General features: G+C 33.5%; 1 protein-coding gene across 1 annotated transcript in view; it reads left to right on the plus strand.

The window, feature by feature from the left end:
- Positions 1–21,339, plus strand: part of PDS5B (PDS5 cohesin associated factor B) — a 195,916-nt gene extending 174,577 nt beyond the window's left edge. The window contains exons 26-35 of the mRNA XM_060129154.1: positions 2,313–2,427; positions 4,216–4,348; positions 4,690–4,809; positions 5,819–5,881; positions 6,456–6,601; positions 8,587–8,692; positions 13,837–14,276; positions 14,367–14,477; positions 17,039–17,174; positions 18,376–21,339. Coding sequence (XP_059985137.1) covers positions 2,313–2,427; positions 4,216–4,348; positions 4,690–4,809; positions 5,819–5,881; positions 6,456–6,601; positions 8,587–8,692; positions 13,837–14,276; positions 14,367–14,477; positions 17,039–17,174; positions 18,376–18,411 — 1,406 coding nt within the window. The 3' untranslated portion in view covers positions 18,412–21,339. The remainder of the gene's footprint in view (positions 1–2,312; positions 2,428–4,215; positions 4,349–4,689; positions 4,810–5,818; positions 5,882–6,455; positions 6,602–8,586; positions 8,693–13,836; positions 14,277–14,366; positions 14,478–17,038; positions 17,175–18,375) is intronic.
- The last annotated feature ends 273 nt before the right edge of the window (positions 21,340–21,612 follow it).

Raw genomic sequence — 21,612 nt, forward strand, 5'->3', positions numbered from 1 at the left:
AAAATGAAAAGTGTACTTTCCCATCCTGCCAGTTTCAGTTTTATAGAACACAAAATGATGTTACTGTTATTTATTATATTCTAACTTGCCCTCATTAAATAAGAAGTTGTTACTGTTTTTCAATAGCAGCTTTTCCTTTTAATAGGTCATTTTAAAATATAAATGCATGGGTATTTAAATATCAACCCATAGCTCTTTATGCAACTGACTAAAAGGCCAAGGGAAAAAAATCAGTGACTTTGGAGGTAAATAAAACAGTAAGCGGTACATTTATGTAGATTGTCTAAGTACTATCTTTTAGTTTAAAAAAGTACCGGTCTTCGATCTTTATTGGTTGTCCTCACCTGTAGCTGACATTAATAGCGGTTCCTGTGTGCCTTTTTAAAATCTGCTCACTTTACCCCATCCACACTATTAGTTTTTGTGCCCCTCTGACTTCTGTGACTTGATCAACAGCATTAAAATCCATCCAGTTATGCAAGTCAGAAATCAGAGGCATTCTTCACGCCTTCTTTTTTCCTCTCGTTGGTCACTAAATCCTCTTAATTCTTCTTCTGGATATCTTGAATATTTCTCCTCAGCTCTCCCACACTGCTGTATTTCACTTGGATTATTTTATATACTCCTAACTAACTCCCTGTTGTAAATGTTCCCCTGCCTCTGACCCACCTCCAGCTGTGCCACACCGCTGTCAAAATTATCTTTCTAAAACAGATGAGATCACATTACTTCCTTGCTTGAAACCTTTGTCGATTGCTTATTGCTCATAGGGTCAAGTTGAAGCTCATCAGCATGGCCCTTTTTAGTTTGCCCTCAGCCTGAGTTTTAAGCTTTCTCTCTAGCTACTCCTGACTATGAATTCTGTGCTCATTGTACTCTGGATTATTTGAAATCTGTATCGCCATCTTTTTTCTCTGTTGTCAACTCTGTCTGGAAATTGCGTCCCCCTTCTGTCCAAACAAACAAACAAAACGAAGGAGAGTGGTTTGCCCCTTTTGAATCTGTTAAAATACAGTTTTGGTGTTACCTCATCACTAGGACCCTCTTTCTTTCTGTTCCTACCTCACCTTAGAAAAAATGAGGGCTCTGGAGTCAAATCCCACCACTGCCATTTACTGGTTGTGTTTGGGCGGGTTACTTGTGCAATCTGAGCTTTAGTTTCCTTTTTGTAAGACTGGTATAGTTTTACTCATAGCTTATGGTGGTTATGATTATGATTAAAAAGTTATGTGTATAAAGCACCTGGCATAATGCATGGTCCAAAGAAGTACTCAGTAGTTGTTAGCTATTTTTATTTTAGGGCACTGTCCACGTTGAAGTATAGCTTCTGTCCTGTCCATGCTTTAGTATGAGGTTTTTATCTAGTCTTATGCATCTTTATATTTAAAATAGCCCCAATAAAAATAGAAGGTCTGGAAAAGAGTAAGCACTCAATAAATGTTTGACAGACTTTTTCACTGACTTTTGAACCTTGTTACTTTTTTCTTCTATACCTACCTTGAAATGAATGATATTACACACAAACTTATTCTCTTTGAGTTCAGCAGTAGAAATAAAGAAAACTTGGTGCCTATTGACACATACATTATTATACTCTAGATTCAACATCTGATTTAAAATTTTGAGAGAGGAAATATAAAAAGAATTGTTCAGAATATGAATCCTAGTCTTTTGACTAACCTTTATTAAAACTAGTTAGGACTTCCATTCTACCTCTAATGGAATATGCTGATCTCAGTCAAAATATTAAAATATTTGAATTTAAACTAAAAAGATGTTTGTTATTTAAAATGCCCGAGAAACAATGTCTATTCCTTTATATCTGTTCTTATGTTACAAATAATAGCAAATAGTATCAACCGTTACTTCCTGTTTTTGTGTCATACTAACTGAAAAATTTACTAGTTTTTTTCATTTTGCTCTGTAGCTTACAAGGGAGTGTTGAACATAGAGTTACTAATAATAAAAAAAATAGATCTTATGTTCCTTAGTCTTGACTATAGTTTGGGTCACTTTTTCCCATATCTATTGAAAATTGAAATACTTGTCTTTGTAGCCTCAGCACATGGTGCATTTAGTAGGGAAATCAATATTGGCCATGATGGATGAATGAATAAACTTTAATTTATGATGTACCTCAACACTGGACATTTTAATATATTTTTCTTCCAGTCATATTGTGGTAAACTATTGGGATGCAGGAAACATAGTATCAGAGAGAGAGAGAAAGAGAATGAGTAAGATTTGGTTTTCTAACCTGGCTGTTTTTGTTTTGTTTTGTTTTGTTTTTTCTTTTTCTTTTTCTTTTTCAGAAAAATTATTGTCTCTTCTACCCGAGTATGTTGTTCCATATACAATTCACCTTTTGGCACATGACCCAGATTATGTCAAAGTACAGGATATTGAACAACTTAAAGATGTTAAAGAGTAAGACTTTTTCCATCCCATTTTCATATTTTCTGAAAGTTTTTTCCCTTTCTTGCTGATAATGGAATCTCAGTTATAATTAGTATATTAAATTTATTTCATTTCTTAGGAGTTTCAGGTTCTTTACCTTATTTGTTCTCTTATTTTTCTTTTTTCATACCATCTCTTCATGTTTCATTTCTTATATAATTTCCCAAAACAACTTAGCATAATTACTGTATTACTGACATATTTCTCTACCAGTCTGGCATTTCTTTTTTATTGAAGCAACCCATTAAGAGTTTCCATTCCAGTTCTTATCTTTTCCTACTTTCTTCTGAAACACTGTATAGATTTTCATGTGGGGAGAATTAATATTCTCTTTTATTCACATAGTAAGCACATTTTCTTTGCAGTTACTATCTTCCTCTATAAGGAATAGAGAATAGTCTAATTTAATAATGGGCCAAGTTGATAACCAGGCAACTGATCCCACTTACTACTTCATTGGTGATTCTCTAATTAAAGTTTATGACAGTTAACAGTTCTTTCAGAGATTCTTGTTGAGAGGCCAGAAGACTATATATGCCTGGGTGTGGGATAGGGGAATATAACGGTATTTAGAGAAGTCTTTGTAAGACTACCAGAGTTCTTTAAAATATGGATGAGACCCTGTTTCTGTTACAATAAAGAATGACCTTTGTGGCTTTGAATAAATTAATTTCTCATGCCTTTAGCTTCTTATTAAAGGAAAATAACTCTTGGTTTCTTGATTCATAGAAATATTTTATAGTTAAATATTTGAGATGCTTCAAGAGAATAAAATTAAATTATTGATAACTTTCTCATGACAAGAGAAAACGATTTTACCCTCTTTTTGCCACAGTTTCTATTTTTAAAAAATAAGCAGTTAGTTTTCCCAAAATGAATTCTGTGTTAGAGTGATTATATAACTAATGACAACTTTTAGCCACTCCTCCTTATCGGAACACATTAGTTTTTGAAATAGATAAAATATTCTTTGGAATTTACTAAACATTTTGGGCGGTATTTGTAAATTGCCCTAGTACAGCCATGAGTGATCTCCATTGCAGCAGAGAGCCACACCAGAAGAACTTATCCTGTGCCTGAGGTCTCAAAGGTTACTTTTTTCCCTTCTAGAATGATACCTTGTTTCACATTTCTCTCTTCTCCCATTTTCTCCTCTGTGCTATCCCTCTGTCCCATTCTGTCTACATAACACAGAGACAAAGCACTTTCAGTTTTTTCTTGAGTAGAATTTAATGTAGTTAACTTTAAAACTGAGGTACTGACACTTTCTTTTATTTTTTTCTTTCTTTAAGCAAAAACAGTATACAGAGTTGTCAGCCATGACTTTTTCCTCAGATTTATTGATGAAGATTCTTACTATTGAGTAAGGTGGTTAGATTTTCTTGAAGACTTCCATTCAGGACTACAGTCAGTCTTGAATATTTGAGACTTCACTTTATCTATGGCCCAGTTATTCCTTTAGGCAGTCTTCCCTTCCTGTCATAGCCAGGGATTAAGATCACTTCATTCTTTCCACCATTTCTGTTTCTTTTTAACCTGCCTCCCTAAGAAAGTTAGTGAGACTTTGAGAAGGGGTATTACGACCTCGCACGTACATTGCCGATACATTGTGATATGTATGTGACATATTTTTTTTCTCTATTGATTTACAGCTGTTTCTTTTTAATTTTTCCTGCTCCTGGAGTTCATTACATTTATATTTAGAATTATATCTGTATTTAACAGTGAATTTTTTCTTTTTTTCTTGGTATTTTTTAGGTGTCTTTGGTTTGTTCTGGAAATATTAATGGCTAAAAATGAAAATAACAGTCATGCATTTATCAGAAAGATGGTAGAAAATATTAAACAAACAAAAGATGCTCAAGGACCAGATGATGCAAAAATGAATGAAGTATGTAATTCTTTGTAAATAGTTATGATTCCATGTTGATTTCAAGCATTTGAGTATAGGGTATGAAACTTCTGTAGACAACATCAGTCTTTTCTGTTAGTAGTATAATAAATAGTTAGTAGTATTCATATTAGTAGTAATTAGACTTACTAACATAGAATTAATATAGAATTAGTAGTAATGCTGTTACTAGTAAACTAACGAAAATAATAGAGTAAGTCTTTTAACTTACACTATTGTCCTGAAAACTGCATACTAAATGCATATTCTAGAATTACAACTAATTCTCAGAGTCTAGGATACTGATTTAAGTACCTAATTTTCTTTTAATACCATTGCAGAAACTGTATACTGTGTGTGATGTTGCCATGAATATCATTATGTCAAAAAGCACCACATATAGTTTGGAATCTCCTAAAGACCCAGTACTACCAGCTCGTTTTTTCACCCAACCTGACAAGGTAGCTATTTTAGGATTTGTTTGTATAAGTTGAAATAAAATGTATTCTCAGCACTAGGTTGTGGGAAGATCACGAAGAATCAGTATCAAGAAGTGACACACTACTAATGTCATGAAAAGGTTGCCGTGAGTCTTAACAATGTGGTTCAAGACCAGAATATGGGCCAAACTGGAGGACACAAATAAGTTCCGAGATGAGTTAGGATGATCTAGAGTTTGTATTCCAAGTCTTATGCTAGTCTAAGAGCACAGGCAAAAATGATCAAAGCTTGTAAATCTATGAGATAATGGCCATTGATCCAAAATGGGAAGGAGAATGCTGATAGGGATAGTCTGATAAGCCCTTGAGATTTCTAACTGGTATGAAGAAACAAGCAGAAAACTGACACTAAACAGGCCCAAGACCCTGGGAACACTACAGGGATGTTCCCAAACCACTCTCAGAAAACTCAAATATTGTATGATACTAAAAAAGGTGTTTTTTAGAATCTCTCTTGGAGTTTTATAGTGCATCTAAGCCTGTTAAAGTAACTGAGAGGAAACAGCCACTACCTTTTTCTTATTTTTTAAAGCAAAATACTGGTTAACGTCTTACCCAGTTTACAGAGATCAGAACAGTCCTGTAAGTTCACCCAATAAAAGGGACTGTCTGCTTTTAAGCATTCACCTTTTTGTGATTAAGATAATAGGAGTATACGAAGTCTCTTCCCTGGAGAGTATTATTACATAAGCATGTGTTTGCTGATGAGCTCTTAGAGCTCTAGCATGTTAGAGCTCAAATATGTTGTGTTAGTACTAGAATTAGTACGAGGTTAGTTTAAGCTTATTACAGCATTTAAAGTCAGTGACTAAAATTTTGTGTTTCAACTGACTGTTTAGTTTAAACAAATACGTATTTTATAATGTACTTTAAAACAAAAACTGCTCTATGCTTTGTTGGCTTTTGAATCACCTCCTAGATATAGTACTTCAGTAGTCATTGACTATTATTTTTTTTCCCTTGTTTGTAGAACTTCAGTAACACCAAAAATTATCTGCCTCCAGAAATGAAATCGTTTTTCACTCCTGGAAAAGTATGTTTTGAAAATTGTTTTAATTTTTATGTGGTAGTTTATTTTAGTGTGACTGTTGGCATAATTATGTTATTTAGTATTTCTTTAAAAATTGATATATCAAAAGTATTATCTTCTATTTACTAGTAAGAAATAGTTATATTTACTATATAGATGGAAGCTGAGATATAGAACTTGTTTTTTAGCTTATGATAAAACCCTGGAGACGTTCTTTCAAATATCTTATCTTGTAATATTAAGATAAAAATATGAAAGTAAAAAGACATCCTCTTATGTCCTTCCCTAGCAAGAGTCTAATTATCAGTTTTCATTTTTGACTATACATTTTATGTGCTCTCACTTCCTATGTAAGCCTTTTACTGCAGGTAACTAAGAAACTTAACTATTATTCTGTTTATATAGTCTTTGTTCAGTGATATTCAGTTTATAATTCTTATTCTTATTTTGCTTAAGGATAGGCAAGTTTTTCATGATTTGTATATGTAAATACTTTGACAGGTACTATTTATGTTTCTTTACATCTAAACTTCTTTTGGTTTTAATCAAATAGAAAGATATGCATTTTTCATTTCAGCCTAAAACAACCAATGTTCTAGGAGCTGTTAATAAGCCGCTTTCATCAGCAGGCAAACAATCTCAGACAAAGTCATCACGAATGGAAACCGTAAGCAATGCAAGCAGCAGCTCAAATCCAAGCTCTCCTGGAAGAATAAAAGGAAGGTAAGTACATAAGAAATACCATACTTAACATTTAAGGACTCCATCAAGGCTATGAGACCTAAAATAACATCATTTACATTTAATGTCAGTGAATGAAAATCAGTGCATAGCTGAACATTCCTATTTTAACACTGGTAGCCATTTATAAGTTAAATGTATTTGCTTACTCATTTAGGTAGGTACTCCATCTTAGTCTTTCATATTTTAGCTTGTTGTTGTTGGTAGACATAAGCTAGTTTCCAAACTAAATGTCTAGTTCATCCATACAATGGAATACATAGTCATTAAAAAATGATGAGTTATGAGCTCATATGAAGTTTCCACAATATATTATTGAGTGAAAAAGGGAAAGAATAGAACAGTGTAAAGTATTTTTGAGTTTTTAAGAAGGGTTTGTATTTTCATTTGCTTGTATATGCATAGAAAATTTGGGGAACAGTACACAACGTCTTAATAGTGTTTACAATAATCTAGTGTAGGAGGGAGATGATTTTATATTCTGATATGGTTTGAATTTCTTTTACCATGTACGTATATAAACTTCTTTGTTTAAAAAATATTTTAAAAACGTACTTTTGAATTATGCTTTGCAGGAGATTTTTTTTTCCTTCTTAAGAAAGAAAAAAGGAAAATCACACTTTAACTGGTTTTAGCATGGGGCTTAGCATACCATTTGTCAGCAGCAGAGCCTCGTACAAGGCTAAACTGCCACCATTTATTCATTTTGCTAAGTTATTATGAAAGATTATGTTGTCTTTTGCACTATTCATAACCAATCAGTAAAGAAGGGAGGAGACATTCTAAAATGTCTTATCAGTTTCCTTGTAATGAATAAATTAGTAAATGATATATAGTATAATCGAATTAAAACAAAAATTACATCTAAAGTTCTTGTTTTTTCTAGATTCCTGTTTTAATGCATATTAGTGGCTGATACCTAAGTGACCGTTCTTTACCTATGTCATTTAGACATTTTTCTACTGGATGGCCTCATATTTAACATGACCAAAAACATTTCCAGCAACTCATTTCCTAAATTACTGGCTTTTCTCCTTGAATTCCTGGTTATAATCAAAGATGATCTAATTCACCCATCTAGGCTAAGAGCCTCAAAATTGTCTTTGATTTTTCCCCTGTGCTAATAAGTTTTGCCAGTTATTTTTCTCTAGAATGTTTATTTAATATTTCTCTTTTCTGCTATCATCGTATTCATTCCCTTTCTTTAATTACTGTAGTATTTGGATATTTCCCTTTCTTATTCCTCTGTCTGCGTATGGTACATCATGTCACTGCTAGATAATCTTTTTTAAATGCTATGTTTTCAGGTTATTCCATTGCTTGGAAATCTTAATTGGCTTCCCTTGTTTGTTTTCAAGACCAATATATAGTTTTACCCAGTCCTCATCTCCCATTGTTTTTCACAACAAATGACTCGTAGTTTCCCTACTTTACTTTTGGTTAAACTTTCTTTCAGCCTCTGTTGCTTTTTTTCTCCAAATCCCATCGGTTCAGTAAGATTCTTTCTAAGGGAATGAGCTAGGTGTGTTTGAGAGATCAATTTGGTTGGAGAGTAGGAATGAGAGAATAATGGTCAGGGATGAAGGTGTGAGGTACCCAGATTATGTTTGGACTTTGTGGGTAATGTAAGGAATTTGGGTTTGATTTTAAGTAAAACTGGAAGATGTTCTGGAGTCTAGTGGTCTAATTTGTGCTTTTAAAAGATTGCCCAGATTATTGGTGGAGAATAGAGGCACTAGAATTGAGGTAGGAAATGCCACTTTGGAGTCAGCTAATAGTAATCTGGGGAAGGGATGAAAAGGGAAGATGATGGAAAATAGCCAAATGGTGTTAAATATACTAAAACCGGATACTTTTTGAAAAGAATGAAACTTTTCCTCATAAAGTTATAAAGCTACACTAGGGAAAAGGAAAAACTTCTAAGGTTATTTGATTGTAATAACAATTACAAATGTCTATATTAAAAGGCTTGATAGCTCTGAAATGGATCACAGTGAAAATGAAGATTACACAATGTCTTCACCTTTGCCGGGGAAAAAAAGTGACAAGAGAGACGACTCTGATCTTGTAAGGGTGAGATATTTGGTTTGATTTTATAATAAGTACAATAATTATTATTTTTACTATGTAAATAATCATTTTTACACTGAAACCAGTTAATTTTACTCTCAAGTTTGACATCTGATTTTATTCACAAATTTGAGTTCATAATTATCCTCTACCATGTAATTTAAGTATATTGAACTTCTTGTGTTTCTTGTCATTCTAGTAAGCAATCTTTATTCTTCAGCGCTTTGGAATCAAACATGCCAGTTCCATACTCAGAACTGCTTGGCTTTTGTGTTTTTTTTTAAACACAGTAAATTTAGGCTTAGCCTTAGAGAAGGAGGCTAGAATGAGGGTCCTTAAAGTTTCCTTCATTTTAGTTGATTTCTTGAGCCTTTAATTACTAAGTAAGTTTCTAGTAAATGTAGGAAATGCTACTGTTTTCATAAAGTCCTTGTTTAGTTTTAAAATCTTAATAGCAATGATGTTGATGTGTGTGTGATAGGCATAATTTATAAATGTCATTTGAAGACAAATTTGGTACTTTTAGTAAAGATACAGAATACAGTTGTGTATTGCAACACAACCTGATGGCATTAATAATTGAGTATATTTTGACTTTCGAGGTTAGCTCTAAACATTTCTTGAATAACCCATTAGGTTCCCTGAATGAGTTCCTTTATCAGTGAAGTGTGGATACTTAGCTAGTAAGGTTTATCAGAATAAATGAATTAGCCCAAATGAATGGTTGTTGCTGCTGTTTTGTTATAAAGATTAATATTTTTGATTAATGGTTATCATAATAATGAAAGTTAATGTTTTAATCTACTCGATTAATAGAGGCAAAAGGTTATTAATAAAAACATTTTCTTTCTCTGACATAGAACTTGCACTCCTGTCTTCCACTGGCCCAAGCTTACATATCCCAAGAAGTTTAAATTATTTTCAGTTTTTTTCAGATTTCTCCAGTAATTTATTTTAGCAGATTGTTTCTCTTTCCACTTAAAAAAATTAAAATTCTAAAATTCTTACTAAATCCTAACTATACTATAAATTCGGATTTTTATTGGCTGTTTAAAATTTTCACCCAAACAGAATTAAAAATTGATTGCTTAGCCAGAAAGGAATCCTGTTATCCTGATTTATGGAAGAATCTTTGAGTTGGAAAAGGTATTTATGTCTTCTAGTCCTGCTTCTCACTTAGTGCAGAAATTTCTTCATTATCATTTATGAGAGTTGGTGCTTGAAAATGCCTTAAGTGGAGAGCTTATAATTTCTCTCATTTGTTGGAAACCTCAACTAGGCTACCCATACCCACATATACTGCCTCCTTTCCCTCCCCATTACCCCCTTAATTAGGAAGCATGGTTAATATTTTGCTAGCCTATAAATTCCATATCTAGTTCTACCTTTTGGAGCAATGCAGAACGAAGTCTTTTTTTTTTGCTGTACGCGGGCCTCTCACCGCCACGGCCTCTCCTGTTGCGGAGCACAGGCTCCGGACACGCAAGCTCAGTGGCCATGGCTCACGAGCCAAGCCGCTTCACGGCATGCGGGATACTCCCGGACCAGGGCACGAACCCGCGTCCCCCGCATCGGCAGGCGGACTCTCAACCACTGCGCCACCAGGGAAACCCTGAAGTCTATTTTTTATAGAACAGTTTTGAATTTCTGAGTTTTAAGATTTATTTATATAATTAATGAAGGCCTTTGGCGGTCTTTTGTGTAACATTGCATCCATTTTCAGAAGAACCTTATTAATAAGCTTATTTCAACTGAAATATTCTCAAAGAGGTGAGCATTATGAGACAGAAGTTCAATTTAAAGACCAATAGATTATGGTGAAAGAGTATCGTCTTTTTTATATACTACGAGCTTCACATTGAAATTTCACTGCAAAGGAATTATTCTTCATATACATTTGTATTGTAATATTTAGCTTTACAAATAACATATTTTCTCCATTTCCTGCTTCTAACCTCAATTTTATACCCCCTCTATTCTGAAAACAATACGGTACAAAATGAAAAATTAGAGAATATAGTGCTTTAGGAAGCTTAGATTATTTTATGATATTCTCAAGAAAACAGACATTGAATTTCGGGTTTGCCAACAACCTTTTCCAGAGCATAAATGAATTTAGCCACTTTTTCAGATCTTTGGATGTCAGAATGAATTGTAGCATTGAAAATTGGAGGGTTTAGTTTTAATGTTTCTCTTCCCATCATAAGTAATGACAGGTAATTTTTAATTTATGTACAAAACTCTAGATAAATACTAACAAATTAAAACCAATTATTTATAGGGCTTTATTTTCCCCTAGATTTCAAGGATAATTTAAACGCTAAAAAGAATAAAAAGCAAATCAACATCCCAAATAAAAATACTAACAAGATAATCTCAGATCATGCCAAGCAGACACAAATAAAATTTAGAATTCATTCTTGACAAATATGAACTCTTTGTAAATTAATACTAGAAGGATACTTCATTAACATGCTAAAAGTTTTATCTGTTTAAATCAGTAGTCAGTGATTTAGTCAAAATTATTATTCTTAAAGGCAAAATACTTGAAACATTCTTATTAAAACTCAGGAACAAAACAACCTGTTGTTTAAAATTGTTCTAGAATATTTGACCAGTTCTGAAAGACAGTAAATAGGAGCCAGAAGTATGACAATGAAAAAGAAGAGACAAATTTATTTTTATTTTTGTACTCTTAAAAAAAATAAGGGAAGCAGTTGAAAAACTAAGAGTGTAGGCGTATGTATGTATATATGTAACTATAATTTTACTCTGGTAATTTTACTTTATATCAGATGTACACTTGGGGGAAAGGGGATTTACTTTACAACACTAGCCATTACAACAATGAAATTAGATAGATGGATCTAAACATAACCTTAAAAAGAGGTAGGGGGAACCTATGTGGAGAAAATACCAAAACTGAGAAACAAGAGAGAGAAGACATGCCATATTCCTTCATGGAAAAAATGAGTTAAAAAGATGACAGTTCTTTCTAAATGAAGATATAATTGTAAAATTCCAGTGTGATTTTAAGTCCATGTGGAAGAATAAAATGGATGCAAAAAAGAGGAGTAATAAGATCAGCCCAACCAAACACAAACATACTTAGCTATAATTAGTAAAATATTGCACTGTTGTTACATTAGCCCAGAACCATTATTATTATTATTTTTTTTTTTTTTTGCGGCATGCGGGCCTCTCACTGTCATGGCCTCTCCAATTGCGGAGCACAGGCTCAGTGGCCATGGCTCACAGGCCTAGCCGCTCCGCAGCATGTGGGATCTTCCCAGAGCAGGGCACGAACCTGTGTCCCCTGCACCAGCAGGCGGACTCTCAACCACTGCGCCACCAGGGAAGCCCACATTATTTTTTGAAAAATAATGCAAAATAAAGGAAGCATTACAAATAAGTGATTTTGAAATTGATTAGATGTCTGTTTGGCAGTGGAAGTAGGAAAAACAGTTTAGAACCTCAACTCAGCATCCTATTCTAAAACAAGATACAATAATGTCTTAGTCTGCTCAGTCTGCCATAATAAAATATCATAGACTGGGAGGCTTAAACAACACAAATTAATTTTCTCACATTTCTGGATGTTGGGAAGTCCAGGATCAAGTGTGGGCCAATCCAGTTCCTGGTGGGAGCTCTATTCCTGGTTTGCAGACGGCCACCTTCTTACTGTGTTCTTAACATGGTGGAGAGAGAGACAGCAAGATCTCTCTGGTGTCTCTTTTCATAAGGATACTAATCCCATCATGAAGGCCCCACCCTCGTGACCTTATCTCAACTGAATTACCTCCCAAAGGCCACATCTCCAAGTAGTATAGTATCATAGCACTTCAGCATATGAATTTTGTGGGGACACAATTCAGTTCATAACAAATAGGAAATAAAATTTAAATATACACAAAAGTGTAGAATATTTAGATTAAAACTCAGACTTTAATAAACAGATGGACAAAGGGCATAATACCAAGGATATAATTAGGCAGTTCACAGGCAGGAAACACAAGTGACTAATTAAACATATTAAAAAATTATAAGTAATTAGATAATTTTTCTTTTCACTGTTTTTTTAAGAATGTAAACTGGAACAGACGTTTTGGAAATTAACTTAGTACTATAAATATTATGTGTCTTGGGTTTCCCTGGTGGCGCAGTGGTTGAGAGTCCGCCTGCCGATGCAGGGGACACGGGTTCATGCCCCGGTCCGGGAAGATCCCACATGCTGCGGAGTGGCTGGTCCCGTGAGCCATGGCCGCTGAGCCTGCACGTCCGGAGCCTGTGCTCTGCAAAGGGAGAGGCCACAACAGTGAGAGGCCCGCGTACAGCAAAAAAAAAAAAAAAAAAAAAAAAAAAAATATGTGTCTTATGTACATGTGTATACCTGTGGAGAGCATTATAAATTCATATACACTATTCTTGGTTTCTTTGAAGAATTTCTTCAGTCTCCATCTGCTGGTCAGTGCTTAAATTCAGTGAATGTAGACTGGTATTTTATTTTTAATTTGAAAGTCACTGATTTTTAAGTTATTTTTTTTGTTAGTTGTATCTGGGAAGAAGTGATATCTTTGATTCAGAAGTGTTTTCAGAATTTTTAATAAATGATGAATATGTTTAAACTTTTGTATCTTGCAACCTCCATTTATAAAATAAAAATAGTTCTTTTATGATGTGTATGCATGATATATATATAACATAGTTGATATTTTATGTCTTATTATACATTGTGTGGTAAAATTAGGATTACTTAAATTGACTATCAAAACAGATCCATTATACTTCAGTATAGTTGTCCATTATTTAAGCATTCAATTTAGAATGTTCTTTTTTATGAAATAGCTCTTCACCAAAAATTTATAATCTAATCAAATACTGATCTTGAGGGGTTTCATTTGAGGCTCTCTAGCTTGAGTAAGAATAAAAACGTACCCTCTTACCCCCAGATAGTGTTTTAAATTAGAAAATTATTAATAAAGGCAAGTAAGTAGTTATCGTTCTGATGTACTTCAGAACTCTATACCTTATTTAGGTACATTTTTATGACTGAAGTGGATAACAGATTTTTTTTTTGATTCTTAAAAATACATATACTAACAATGCATACTAAGTTTTATATTTGAAATTGTGGCTTTTATTCCTAGTCTGAAATGGACAAACCTAGAAGCCGGAAAAAAACACCTGTAACAGATTCAGAGGAGAAATTAGGGATGGATGACCTGACTAAGTTGGTACAGGAACAGAAACCTAAAGGCAGTCAGCGTGGAAGGAAGAGAGGCCATACGGCTTCAGAATCAGACGAACAGCAGTGGCCTGAGGAAAAGAGGCTCAAAGAAGATATATTAGAAAATGAGGATGAACAGAATAGTCCACCAAAAAAAGGTAAAAGAGGCCGACCACCAAAACCTCCTGGTGGAGGTACACCCAAAGAAGAGCCAACAATGAAAACTTCTAAAAAAGGAAGCAAAAAAAAACCTGGACCTTCAACAGCAGAAGAAGAGGAAGAAGAAGAAAGACAAAGTGGAAACACAGAACAGAAGTCAAAAAGTAAACAGCACCGAACTTCAAGGAGAGCACAACAAAGGTAAGTATGTTTAACTCTAAACTGCATACATTTGGTTACTATATTATAAATCATAATTTGATGCTATCCACATTTGGGTCTTCCCCAAAGCAGAGCAGAATCTCCTGAAACTAGTGCAGTTGAATCCATACAATCCACACCACAGAAAGGACGAGGAAGACCATCAAAAACGCCATCACCATCTCAACCCCCCAAAAATGTGTAAGTTGTAAATAATATTAAATTTCAAACCAGTTTCAAATTATTTTGCAGGGGTTCATAAATTTCTAAATATACATAGGGCTGTATTTAAATCCCATATATTTAGCCCCATTACACTAGATAACATAACATTTTTGTAAACTTACCTAGGTGATTGATACTCAGTCAACCTTTGGTGACATTTGTACATTTTTACAGGTTTTAGACAAAACTTTATAAATGAATACCAAATAGTTTATTATTTCCAATACATACTTTATGGTACCTGAAGAGATGATGAAGTATTTTTAAATAATTACAGTATAGACCACGTTACCTTGTCATTCCATGCTACAATTTTTCTTCGTGTCTTTCCTCAACAGCTTTAAAAAATAGCTTTTACACTTTTGCTTTGATTCTTTGAACCATGTCGGAAAGTAACAGGCATCATTTTTCTTAAATTACATCTGTAGAAATTACCACATGGTGATCTCAAGTTTTTGATGTCTTGATTTTGTTTGTTTTCTAATCACATTAACACATCTGTATCTATAGATAGTTTTGGATGTTCACACATGTACATGTTTATAGGAGAGTTACAGTAACAAATCTGTGTCCAAACTTATTAAAGTGACAGGGGCGTCAGTGTTGTAATTTGTAAATTGGCACTTTTTTCTCCTCAAAGTAGAAATAGAATAGCGTGTCTTCTACTAGAACTTTTGCAGTTTTTCTGAAAGTAATCCCATACTTGAATAGCTTGACTTTTCAGAGTTGCCAACAGACCTTGGTTAAATACTCAGTTACCTTCAAAGTTTTTCCTGTTCCTGTGTATTCCATAGGAAGAGGAAAAGTTACCTGAGTGTCTAGCCAGTACTTCCTGCCTTTTTCCATATAATTTTTCCCTCAGATAAAAAGTAAAGGTAAGTACATTTTTGTGGCAGCTTCATAAATGTGTTTGTATTCAACCATGGAAACTCATTGTTTTTTCGATAAAAAAATATTCTTAAGGCATCTTAAATTCCCGTCGTTAATTTTATAACAAGAATATAACAAGGTGAATATCTTTCATGCTTGTAACTTTAATTTGTTTCTGTTTGGGCCTCATAAAATTAAGGGCTTAGATGATTATCATGTTACCTCCTAAAATTACACAAGTTCCTCACATGAGTGTTCTAAATCAAACAAACATTTCTGTTAAAAAATCAATACAGAAAGAGATTCTGTATTCTGTCTTAACAACCTAACTTCCTTTCACTGGGAAGCCCCTTTTTAGAGGTAATGTAATAACATATGTTATGATTTGTCTGTTTTCTTGTTCTGACCTCAGTGGAATTGAGAAAGATTGTATTATTTTCCTTGTATTTTCTTCTGTTAATTCTGAAAAACTGAATCAAGTACGTTTGAGTAATTGGTTTGAGTATGGATTAAACAATATCTATTTTCGATTGCTTATAGAAATGATAGCCTAAGTTCTTAATTAAAAAACAAATATTTATCAAGAGAGATACATTTAATTAAATGGTGACATCTATTACATATTTTTGAGTGTCTCCTGTTTCAGAGGGTACTAGGTGCTAGGGAATATAGTGGCACGAAACAGGCACGATTCTTACCCTTATAGGACTTACCATCTAAATGGGCATGTAGTCATTAAATAATCACACATAAATATGGAATAGTAAATTGTGATATGTGCCCTGAAGGATAAAGTTAGGGTGCTGTAGGAGAATGTAAGGACAGGGCTGGGGAATTGGGGAAGTTTTTTTCTCTTTGGAAAGTGACCAGTTGGTTCCTTGAGAGTAGTAGGAGTTAGACTGAGAGAGAGTAGGGAGAGGAACTCAGGTGGAGGGAACACTGTTTTGGAAGGTTCTGAAGTGGGAAAAATCCTGGCAAATTCAGAGAGCTGAAGGAAGACAAGGATATTGCTGTGTTGTAGTTGTGGGGAACTGGGGAGTGGAAGGAGATGAGAATGGACAGGTAGGCAAGGCCTGTCTGCAGTGCTTTATATACTGTATTAAGGAGGTTTATGCAGTTACTCTCAGTACGTAGGGGGCTCTCTAGGGGGCGTGGCATCAGCTGTTTTTACATTTTTGAAAGATTACTTGTAGAGACAAGAGGTGAGAGATGAGAATGGTTTAGAAATATGTAGTAACAATGAAGATGGAGAGAAGTGAATGGATTTGAGATTTCTTTATAAGTAGAATCTTAGGGCTAGATAAAGAGTTGTAGACTATGATGAAAGACTCTTAAAATTTCTGCTTTGAGCAACTCAGCCTTTTACTGAGTTGGGAAAGGTAAAAGGAAGAGTAGACTTTGGGTTATGTTTTAAAATCCTTTATGGTATTGGTCTCAGTTACACTGACTTGTTATTTGGTAGATCTTTTTATATGTAAGATTCTAGGATTAAGTCCTTGTCTAGGGTTCGGAATGTAAGAAAAATATTTCTTGGCTTACAAGGTAATTGAGAATAAAAATGATAATAAATGAAAGCCTGTGAAATATTTAAAGCATTTCCTGTTATGAAGTAACCTACCACTTAAGGATCAGAATGTTCATTTTATTTTACATGTGTTTTACTCTAGCCGTGTAGGACGCTCCAAACAAGCCGCTACTAAAGAAAATGATTCAAGTGAAGAAGTAGATGTGTTTCAGGGTAGCTCTCCTGTCGATGAAAATCCACAGGAAGAAACAGAGGAAGAAGAAGTTTCTGCAGTAAATGTATGTGTTTATGAAAGTGCCATGTGTAATAGTATGGAATATAGACTTAGAGTTGGTAAATATTTGGTCAGGTCCATTTAGCACTTGCTGTTACTTAATAATTCTAAATATTTATATATTTTTCTTCATTAGTTTATAGTGTTTCATCTGCCGGCTTAGATAGTGGAGACTATGTCCTTTGTGAAAACCTGAAACCAAGTGAGAATAATAGACGTAGCCTAGTGAAAGTATAAATGCCCAGTTTAAAACTGAATGCAGAGAGGAACAAGTGGCAGTCTGATGTCAACACTTTACGCATTTAAGTTCTTCCTGTATCTGTTATATATACTCTTGTTTCGTAAGTATTTGTTTGAGTTTCCAGCTCAGCCAGCCATCTTTGTTTGAGAAACCTGTGTTCTTTGATCAGGTCCCAGGGTTGATCCCTGCCCCTCTGTTCTATTTAATATAATCAGCACTTCTCTCTGCATCAGGATGCATTTATGTGAATGAATTAAGACCACAGATAAATATGTTGAATTATGGTCTCAAACTAGTTGGGCTTGTTTGTAAAGGGTTTTAGGGGGGTGTAAAAATAAGGCTGAAGAGTTGTACATACTGACTGGTGTCTTCATCAAAGAAAAACTATACTGTAAATTAATTAAATTAAAATCCTGTTCTATTTGTATTCCTCTTGTTAATACTGATCTTTTTTGAACTAAAGTTTTATGCTTTCATTAGTACTTGCCAGTAAGTGGTAATATGTCTGAATTTCAGATTATTTATATGTATTTGATAGTTGTTATGATCCAAACTCAATAGCTGTTTTCTGAGAAAGACAGCTGTGAGCCTAAATTCATAAATATTAAATGTTTTCTTTTACTACAGAAACATAAGTAAAAAGGTGATATTTGCAATTGTTTTTCTTGCTGTTGGCATTGATTTCTGTTCATTTCTCTTTAAAATTATTAAATAGAAAAGTAAAATAGTTCTCTGTTTTGCTATCCTGAGAAAGGCTGTTTATGGGCATTCATGTATTATGTACGTCTAAATGTGTGATGTCAAGGCAGGAAGTTAACATAGGAGAAAGGTTTTGAGGAAAGAAAAGCAAAGAAAATCAAGAACATGTAAGAATAATGATTGGTTAAAAAATAATAATAATTACTGCTGTGTCTAATTAATATGTACCCATTTTAATTAAGCATCTGGTGATATTTCTTTCAAGGTACGGCGGCGAAGTTCTAAAAGAGAAAGGCGATGAACAAATGTCATTAATAACTTTCTATGTGAAAGCTTTGAAAAAAATAATTTTTTGTCAAGCTTCAGGCTGAGTAAAGCCTTTGATGCACAAAGTGGGACTGCTGAAGAGTGGACAGTTGGACCTTACTCTGATGACCTCATGTATTTGTGGTCACGTGCTTTAGCCATGCGCACGGTATAACATTGACTATGGAGTCTTGTGAAAAAGTCTAATGTGCGATGGCTATGTAGACATAAAGAAGAAACTTGTAAATATATTTTTTCTTCTTCTTTTTTTTTAATGTTTCTGACTTCTAAAGTGCTTGTATAGCTTTTATCTGCGGCTTTAAACTGACAGTACCCAGCTGTTTATTGGATCTATTGATTTGAAAAGAGTTTGTTAGGATAGATCTTAAGCAGTAATCTGTCAGTGTTTGTATTTGTATTCTCTGCAGTTTTACTGTGAAAATTTTTTTTCAACAAATGGTGTCATTTTCTTGATGTCACAATTTGTTGGAGAGTTAAAATGATCGCTTTCCCTTGTGTATCTTACCTAGTGTTTACTCCTGGGCACCCTTAATCTTCAGAGGTGCTAAATTGTCTGCCATTACACCTGAACAATGCCTCTGATGGGAGGACGCCACGCAAACTGTGGAATAGTCCTGAAGCTGTTTGATTATTTTACACCTCAGTATTGGTCCCAGAATTTTCTGGCCTTTCATGGCAAGGAAAATTTTAAAAAGAGAGAGATTTAAAATATTATAATTTTAAAGAGTGTGTTATAAAAATAATGTACTGAGTTCTTTATCCCATTTTATCATCCCTTTTCAGTTTTTATTAATCTACTGTATCAATAAAATTCTGCAGTTTGAATTAGTTTTTAATAGTCTAGAATGTTATTGTGTATAGATATTTCCTCTTGAACATTATATTCAGAAAATGCAAATTATTACACTATAATATAAAATCTGATATATACACATTAGAAATGTTTCAGTTCTCCATAACAGTGTAAAGTTAATCAGAAAGAAAAAAATTTTATTGATGCAGTGTGTCTTTATAAAGCTGTTCTTGAAAGCAAGTGTTTTGTATTTTATAGTGAGTTGCATGTTTATGAAAAAAAGTGCTGAAAATGGGATGTGCTCTTTTCTGTAAATTCGTATTTAGCCATAGTATATGATAGATTGCCCCATAACATAGTTTTTCATCAAGAGTTTATTATTGTACTTTATTTTGGAGCCAAAAATTGTTTCTGGGGGGGAGGGGCAGGGTGGGAGTGATATATCCAACTATATGAGCTACTGTAGGTTCACAATCTTATGAACTTCGAATGGAATTCCACTTTGTCCAGATTGGGAGAAGTGGAAATATATTTGGGTTTAGAGCATATCTTTTTTCTTTGTTGTAATCTACAAAATATAGAAACAAAGGCAGCATCCTTTATACAGTTTTATGAACTGTATTTTCAACCAAAACGTATAGGTTACAACTTAATGCTTTCCTAAATTCATTTTAGTATTTCAGGTGCTGTTCTTTCATTTTTTCATGGTTACCATCAGAAAAGAAAATCGTATTCTAACTTATTAAATTTATCACAATGGATAATGGAGCATTTTCATTTAATATGCCATTATGTTTAAGGTATATTTCCAAGTTGGTTATAATAGATGGGGGATATAATAAAGAAACTATTTTGGAAAGTGACATTTTACTATTTTCCAGTGTATATCACAATTGATGTGATTATTTTTCTTTTGAAGATTTCTTCATGTTTATGAAACGGCCTTTTATTTTTTAAAAAAAAGTTTTGAATTGTGTCTTGATCTCTCAATATTTAACTATTCTTCATCTACAACAGTACTGACACCAGTGATTATGGGAGGCTGCTGTATATCAAGGCAGCTAATGTTGGACCAAGATACAGTTGGTTTTTAAATGTGTCATTAGCTCAGTTCTCCCAAACACACTATTTCTATTTCAGCAGTACAAAGGCATGTTTTTAAATCTATAAAATAAAGAATAAGGGATAGCTTTGTATTTTTGTCGTTGACTAAATTGCACCGGAAATGTTTATGGGAATATATCTTTAAGACCATTTTATAAAACAGTGAAAAAATGATTGTGGAGGATTTTTATTTGCATGATCATAGTTAACCAAATTTCACTGCACATTTAATTCTGTACATCAGTTCACAAAAAATGTTCATTGTAGATTTTGTTCAATGACAGTGAGTCTGTGATTTTATAACTTGTCTGTTCACTTTTTGGGAGGATTATGATGTAAATTTTCCATTTTTCTGTAGAAAAAATAGGTGCAATAATGATCAAAGTTTTGATGTCCTGAGTCATCTTAGGGGATTATCTCATTATGTTGAAACTTAACATTTCATGTACTAACATTTGGAGAACCACATACTGTAACTAAAGTAAAATTAAGTATGTGTAAAACGTTAATTGCTAACAGTGGTTAGCAAACTCTTCAGTGATAATGTTCATTTTGAAAATATATACTGTATAAAAAAGTTAAGAAAATATTTAACTCACTGTAACAAGTTCCATTATGAAGATCTTATGATTCTTCAGTGAGGTTGTCTTGCTGCACTCTGTAGCAAATCCGTTTAATCTACACTATAATAAAATTTCTTGCTGCAGTGCAACAGGAAGCTTTTTCAGTGATCTCCACTGTATATGTAAATTACAAATGTGGCTGTAAAACTTGTTCCGGGTATTAAAGGTTACATTACTTTCTGTATTTTCTTATAACTTGTAAGTTTGATTTTTGATTTTCCTTTTGCCCACTTAAAGAATGTCAGGAATTTAAGAATTTGTTTAACTTAGGCATATCTCCCCTACCACATAGTATTATGTCACCGTAATGAACAGTTGGTATTTAGATAGATAATCAATTTTCAGACACACTTTTGGATTTTCTGTGAAGTTGAATAAACATGAAAGCTAATATATAACTGTATTATTTTATTTATGTGAATCTATCTATATATATTTAAATATGTTTACTAAATGGAGGAAGGCACATTTTAGTGATTTTTAATTTTGGAGGCTTTGTTTCATAAAGAGGAAATATATTTCCTAGTAACATTTTTCAGACTTCTTGTTTAAACTTCTCATGCAACATCTTGGCTGGCAGAGACTTACTAAGTATTATTTAAAAGGTTGCATAACTGAAGAAAAGAAATGTATAATATAAACTTTAAAAGTAAAC

Source organism: Lagenorhynchus albirostris, chromosome 18 (genome assembly GCF_949774975.1).
Source record: "Lagenorhynchus albirostris chromosome 18, mLagAlb1.1, whole genome shotgun sequence".
Taxonomy (NCBI): domain Eukaryota; kingdom Metazoa; phylum Chordata; class Mammalia; order Artiodactyla; family Delphinidae; genus Lagenorhynchus; species Lagenorhynchus albirostris.